The sequence below is a fragment of the Tyto alba genome, unplaced genomic scaffold (assembly GCF_018691265.1).
Source record: "Tyto alba isolate M040663 unplaced genomic scaffold, T.alba_DEE_v4.0 Super-Scaffold_29, whole genome shotgun sequence".
Lineage (NCBI taxonomy): Eukaryota > Metazoa > Chordata > Aves > Strigiformes > Tytonidae > Tyto > Tyto alba.
In genome coordinates this window covers 9222005-9229530 of record NW_024881303.1, presented here as the reverse complement: position 1 = coordinate 9229530, position 7526 = coordinate 9222005, and the positions used below count along the sequence as shown (strand labels likewise).

At 46.8% G+C, this 7526-nt stretch overlaps 1 protein-coding gene across 1 annotated transcript; it reads right to left on the bottom strand.

Annotated features, from left to right (window-relative positions):
- Positions 1 to 2572, bottom strand: HSPA2 (heat shock protein family A (Hsp70) member 2). Its single transcript, XM_009975046.3, has one exon. It carries the CDS (start codon positions 2303 to 2305, stop codon positions 401 to 403), a length of 1905 nt encoding a protein of 634 aa, XP_009973348.1. The 5' UTR covers positions 2306 to 2572; the 3' UTR covers positions 1 to 400.
- Between the last annotated feature and the right edge of the window lie 4954 nt (positions 2573 to 7526).

Genomic DNA, 7526 nt, shown 5'->3' with positions numbered 1-7526 from the left:
TTTATGCTTTAAATACATTTTATTTATTACCAAAATTTCCAGAAGCCGAATTTGGCATTATTTTTTTTTTTAATCTTCCATAAAGATTTTCATGCATAACTTGAAACTTGTCAACTGCAACAGTCGAGTGGTTACTTTAGAAGAGACACTTGAACAGAGACAAACATCCAGAGTACAAACAGCTGTATCTGAATTAACAAAACTTGTCTATTACTAACCTTATAAAGCAGGACGTGCCTTCCCTTTTATCAAAACCAAGCTGACAGATCTGCCTTTATACACACCCAACAGAATAAACTCTGTTATCGGCAAGGACGTTTTCCTTAAACGTTAGAAAAAAAAAAATACAAAGCAAAGAATGGAGTGACTGTCCATAAACCAGTCTATATTTCAGTCCTCTTTAATCTACTTCTTCGATGGTCGGGCCACCAGAGCCACCTGCCCCAGCCCCTCCAGCTCCCTGGTACAATTTTGTGACGATCGGGTTGCAGAGTTTCTCCAGCTCTTTCTGCTTGTGCTCGTACTCTTCCTTCTCAGCCATCTGGTTGCGATCCAGCCAAGAGACCACCTCCCGGCACTTGTCGAGCACTCTCTGCTTGTCCTGGTCACTGATCTTTCCCTTCAGTTTATCGTCCTCCACTGTCTGCTTCATGTTGTAGGTGTAGGACTCAAGGGAGTTCTTGGCTGACACCCGATCTCGGTTAGCTTCATCCTCCGCTTTGTATTTCTCCGCTTCTTGCACCATACGGTCAATGTCATCCTTGCTAAGGCGACCCTTGTCATTGGTGATGGTGATCTTGTTCTCTTTACCCGTGCTCTTGTCCACGGCGCTGACGTTCAGGATACCATTGGCATCGATGTCAAAAGTGACCTCGATCTGAGGGACTCCACGGGGTGCCGGGGGGATGCCCGTTAGGTCAAATTTGCCCAGCAAGTTGTTGTCCTTCGTCATAGCCCTCTCACCCTCGTACACCTGGACCAGGACGCTGCTCTGGTTGTCTGAGTAGGTGGTGAAGGTCTGAGTTTGTTTGGTGGGAATGGTGGTGTTGCGCTTGATGAGGGCGGTCATCACTCCACCAGCCGTCTCTATGCCCAGGGACAGAGGGGTGACATCCAACAGCAGCAGGTCCTGCACATTCTCAGACTTGTCTCCCATGAGGATAGCTGCTTGCACGGCAGCGCCATAGGCAACAGCTTCATCGGGGTTGATGCTCTTGTTGAGCTCTTTGCCATTGAAGAAGTCCTGTAGCAGCTTTTGGATCTTGGGGATACGAGTGGATCCACCCACCAGCACAATCTCCTGGATCTGGCCCTTGTCTAGCTTGGCATCACGCAGAGCTTTCTCCACAGGCTCCAGGGTACCACGGAAGAGATCAGCATTGAGCTCCTCGAAGCGGGCACGAGTGATGGAGGTGTAGAAGTCAATGCCCTCGTAGAGGGAGTCGATCTCAATGCTAGCTTGCGTGGAAGAGCTGAGGGTGCGCTTCGCCCTCTCACAAGCCGTACGCAGTCGCCTCACCGCTCGCTTGTTGCCAGCAATGTCGCGCTTGTGCTTACGCTTGAATTCTTCCACGAAATGGTTCACCATGCGGTTGTCAAAGTCCTCCCCACCCAGATGGGTGTCACCAGCTGTGGACTTCACCTCAAAGATGCCATCCTCAATGGTAAGGATGGACACATCGAAAGTGCCCCCTCCCAAGTCGAAGATGAGCACATTCTTCTCTCCAGCCCGGGTACCTTTCTTGTCCAAGCCATAGGCTATAGCAGCTGCTGTGGGCTCATTGATAATACGCATCACATTAAGGCCAGTGATGGTGCCAGCATCTTTGGTGGCCTGGCGCTGGGAGTCATTGAAGTAAGCGGGCACTGTGATGACAGCATTCTGCACCTTGCGCCCCAGGTAGGCCTCAGCAATCTCCTTCATCTTGGTAAGGACCATGGAGCTTATCTCCTCTGGGAAGAAGGTCTTCATCTCACCCTTGTACTCCACTTGCACCTTAGGCTTGCCACCCTCGTTCACCACACGGAAGGGCCAGTGCTTCATGTCAGACTGCACCGTGGGGTCATCATACTTGCGGCCGATGAGACGCTTGGCATCAAAGATGGTGTTGGTAGGGTTCATAGCCACCTGGTTCTTGGCAGCGTCACCGATGAGGCGCTCCGTATCGGTGAAGGCCACATAGCTGGGCGTGGTGCGGTTGCCCTGGTCATTGGCGATGATCTCCACTTTGCCATGCTGAAAGACCCCCACGCAGGAGTACGTGGTGCCCAAGTCGATGCCGATTGCCGGCCCTTTGGCAGACATGATGACAACCGGTCTCTCTGCTCGTGTCTCCCGCCGCCCGCTCCCGCTGCTATCCGCGGCGCGATGTGCGGTCCCGGCGCCGCCGCCGCCCCTTTTATAGCCGGCTCCGCCGCCTTCTGGAACCTGCCAGAACCCCGATGGCCAATCTAGGCGCCCCCCCGCCGCTCCTGGCCAATCGCCTCCGGTGAATCGCCGTAGAGCACCCGCCCCCTGCCTCCTGGGCCAATCAGAACCGTGGCACCCACCCCCTCCCCTCAGCCCCACCCCTCTCCGCTGCACGGCGGCCAGAGCCGTCTTCCTGCGTCTTCTCGATCCGTCTCGGCTCGCCGTGTGCGCCACCGCCCTCGGCCAATCACCGCCCGCGCTTCGCGTTCGCCCCCCGCCCCCCCGCCCCTACGCGCTGCTGGAACGTTCCAGCGGACGTTAGGCGCAAGGTCGGGGATTGGCATCACCATTATCCAATAGAGATCGCGCAGGCGGGTGAGGGGCGGGGCGAGGGCCGGGCTGCGGGGGGGGCGGGGGGCGGTGTCGCTATGCGACCCCCCTTCTCCCGCCGCCCCCCCCGCCTCGTTCTGGCCGCGACGGCACGTAGCCGGCGGGCGGCGGCCCCTCAGGGGCGCGGCGGCAGCGGGGTCGCGCTCGCAGCTCGCCTCCCAGTGTTTGTCATTCCTGAAAGCGCGGTCCAGCGCGGAGCGTCACCTCCCAGCCAGCCACCGGCCGGTGGGGAATTTACCCTTATTTGGTCGCGAGGCGGCAGAAATTCAACCCTCCCACCCGGGCACACACATACCCCCCCCTCCTTTCCTCCTCATTCCAGCCCCCCCCCCCCCCCCCCGCACCCCCCCGCCCCCGGCTTGTCAGGGCGAAAAGGGGGCCGAGGCGCCGCCAGCCTGAGGAAAAAACTCCGCAGCGGCTGTGCCTTTGTGTCCGCCCTCCGTGGCTGAGGGAAAGTGCCGCGGCGAGCAAAGGCTGAGGCGGTTTTCAGCCTTATTTCGGCTGAACTTGGCAGGCATGGCAGCCCCCCTTGCGCACATCCCCCGCTGGCTCCCCTCGCAGCCGCCCTGAACCGGCCGAGCCTGCTGCCGCCGCCGCCGTCCCCGCCGAGGCGGTGGGCAGCCGGCCCCGGGATCAGGGGGCGAGCTGTGGCGTCTGCCTTTCCCCTCTGGAAGGGGTCGTTGGGGGTCTGGGGAGCCCTGTTGCTGCCCCTTGCTGCGTGGCGACCATTTTTGAAACGCCTCCAAATTTTTGTCTGTTGTGCTAATGTAAAATGTCGTCACGCCTACATTTAGCAAAAGCTATGAAGCTATTAACTCGGAGCTAGGAAAGTGCTTTGATGAAAATACATTACACATGAAAATCGGCTGTGGTTCCTCCAAATTATTCCTCCTTACTTTGAGACAAACACTTCAAAATATTGCAGTTCTAGTAAGGAGAGCAAAATACCACTCTCAGATCTTTTTTCCTCAAGAGGCTTAAGGAGTAGTTCCTTTTGGATACTGCCTTTAAAAGTGCTGCTAAAAGTCTGCAACCCATAGACTTTACGTGTTAGGTGAGAGAAGGATTAACTACACTATACGCTTAAATCATCTTTCATTAATTTTGTCCCCAGCCTTCAGCATTATGCTATAGCAGCCCGCATAGAAAATATGTAACAGTTTTTCTCAGAATTACTGGGGTTCGTGCAGTTATTACAGATACTCCCATTCAAAAACATCCTCATTTCAGTTAGTGTGTTTTTCAAAGCCTTTTTACAAGACATGAGGATTTCACCTCTTTTGTGTAGTATGTGTGTATGTAGTTTTGAGATGGAAGAGCTTCAGTTTCTGACAGTAAATATTGTACATGCTTAAATAAATATTACTCTTCCACAGATCCTGGTCTTTTTTCACACGGCTTCTGACCTTGGAGAAATCCAAAAGAAATCAATGGAAAATGGAAACCGTCAGCACTCCCTACCTCCAACAGGAGCTGCTCTGGATATACCATCTGCATAGTTCTTTGATGGGAAGGGTGTCGGTTTCTCTTGTAGTTAGACCAGTGACTGATTCATCACTGAACTATTTCTTCCTATAATTCATTGCTACTTCATTCAGTTGATGGTATAATATGGAGCAGGGAGAAAATGCCAGAGCAATACCAAGAGAGTCGGTTGACAAATTGTTTCAGTTGAAAAGTTACTTATTATTTGTATCCTTGTGAGGATTGTCCCTTAGGAGTGCTAGGTCATGCACAAGAACCCTGTTTTGATAGCTTCAGTACAAACTCAGACCCTGTTATTTCAGAGTAAAAAGGGGATTCCTGTCTCCAGAATGTATGTACAGAAACAAGAGATGGAGAGAACAAATAGACTAAGAAGTAACATGATACTGATTAGCACAATAAGCAGTCTTCACAGCAAAATTAGCTTGGTATCTCATTTAACTGTAGCTGTAATCAGGCAGGTTTTATCAGATTTAGAAATGACATTTCATTAATTTGACCCAGAGCTTTTAGTTGTATATTTTACCAGCCCAGGCACAAAATATGTACAACAGCTCCAGAGAAAACTTTTTTGGGGTTTCCTTGGCCCAATGACTAGTATGTCCTTGTTATGGTTGTGCTGATACCCAGATGTGCTGATAACCTTCTAAAGAGGTATTTGCATTGACTGGATTACTGCTTACCCTGATAGTACTCCCTCAGTCCTATTTATTTCATCATTTGAATTGTTGTTTTGCTATAGTAAATTTGGGGAGAAGTTCTTGGAGGAACATATGAGCATATCATTTTAATGCTAATGGTGTGACACACTCATGGCCCTTCTCAGGCAAAATCAAAAGGTCCGTAGACTCAGGCTGTGAGACAAAATCACTTATAGTAAATTATGTATAAAAAATAAATCACTTAGCCTGTTGCAGAAGTATTTCTTTTCCAGTTGAGCACATAGGTGCTGTTTTCTTCTTGTACAACAATATATATAGGTCTGAGATGCTTTTTAAGCATTTGTTCCTAATCAGAAGTTCACGTGAAGTTCTTGCCATCATCTCTCACTGATGTCCTTAGAGAAAGTCCAGTCTAACTAGAGGGAGCAACCTCTAAAACCTCATTAGGCTTATTCTTTCTTCTCAGCAGAGCTATTACAAGCCTGCTTTTTGTCAGCAGTTCTCTAAGACTTGCAGCACCATTTGTGAACCAACTCATCTATGCAGTCATCCTCTCATATGGGAAGAGCCACATGATTTTCTTTTATGTTGCTTCATATGCAGCCATGTTATAGGTGAGCCAAACAGACTGGTTCCGAAATTAAAGAGTGAGCTTTATGGTGAGGACTTCAGCACGAGTTTGATTTTACCTTTAACAAAACATTCGCTGTTATTCCCCCATCCTGAATCTGTAAGCCATATTTTCATAGTAACTCCCAGAACAGCAAGTCAGTACCTCTGGAAGTAGCAGGCCTCTTTCTGATCCATTTATTTGTGTTGAGGATTGATAATGTACCCATGTCTCCAGTTTGGCAGCGTTATGGAATATGCTGTAGGCTATTCTCCATTACACTACCCAGCCAGAAATGAAGATGATATTTAGATTTCTTCAGTGAAGCAAGAGCTCAGTATCTGGAGCAGAACTGAGAGCTCAACCCTTTATCTCAATAAAAGGAAGATTTTTTTTCCCCACATATTTCATAAGGCAATGTAGTATAAAAATATGAGTGAACACAAGTTACAGCTCGATCAGAGATCAGCCACTTGGATCATTAAAATGATAAAGCTGAAATGCAATGGTCTGTTCAGGTTTGACAATCAGAAGATCTTAGACCTTAAATTTTGGTATCCATTTCCCTCGTATCCATTTCCCTAGTAAAACTATCCAGAAAATTGCATAAATCAGATTGTATTGGTGAGAATAAATTAATTATTTTACAATACAGCAACCAGTTCAGAGAAGTGTAAGCAACAGCTGTTCTAAGAACAACTAATACTTTGTCATAATACCTTTTCATCACTGAAATTCTTAATCTCATTTATATTTTTGAATATATGCCCAGTAATTGGAATTCAGACAAGAACTACCAGTGTATGAAATGACAACAGATTCTTCTGACATGGTGGTGTTGTGTTAAAAATCGTAGTGTATGTGGGGGGCACTATGTAATTTTTCTGTGTTAATTCGTTTTTATATACCCCCACTTTTTGCACACAGATGCTCCTCGTTAATTTGAAAGGTAGCCACAATACATGATCTTTCTTAAATAAGTGTTCCTTTGTTTTTGTGAATAACAAAATAAAGTTCTTCAAATCGTATAACATGTTTTTGGCAAATCACGCAAATGCATGAACAGGAATATGGAAATATTCAGAATGGTAGAATATAGGGCACAGTAATTTGGTATTGCCAAACCCAAAGTTCAGAAATCATGAGTCAGATCTCCTAAAATTACAAACCTAGTTTAAAATTATGAGCTTAAAGAACATGTGGCTTTATTCACCTTCTGGCTTTTTAATCTTTAGCATATGTTCAGATTACACTTTTAGTGTTTTCTATGTAATTTGCAGAGCTAATTTTTTTTAATAAATAAACTAGCTGATTACACCATCTCACAACTAAAAACAGGCTGCCTCAGATTGATTAGACTCAATAAGATCGTGGAAGTTGTCAACACTGATTAAAACTAATGCTTGATGTTTCAAGGAATAATTATTTTATAATTAAGTGGTTTTAAAGCGCGTTTATTTACATAGACTTCTGACAGTTTGCTGAGGCATGATTAAAAGCTGAGGTTAGTATCACTACTGCTAACTAGATAAACTGGTATGCTGTGCATTTTAGGCAGTCCTTTACTTTCCTATAACTGCAGCTTCCTTTTCTGGCAGCCAGTGCCAGTTCTACTGACAGTAATAAATAAGGGACTTTAAAGCAGGTAGTTTGCAAGTAATCATAGAATCGGATCAGAAAAAGACCTCAGTAGGTCATTTAGTCTCATTTTGTGTCTAACCAAAATCTTCTTTCTTACAATTTAAGGCAATTATTTCTATTCCTATTGGTTGTGGATTCAGTTTTTCTTTGCAGCCAGTTTTCATATACAGGAAAATCATCATGCTTCCCCTCTACCATCTCCTCTGTAAAATGACCTAAAATTATTCAGTCTGTGCTCAAAGGCCAAGTTTTCTCAGCTTCTAGACATTCTCATTGCTTTCTTCTGGATTCATTGTATGCAACTTGTATCTTATTTTTCAAGTGCCGT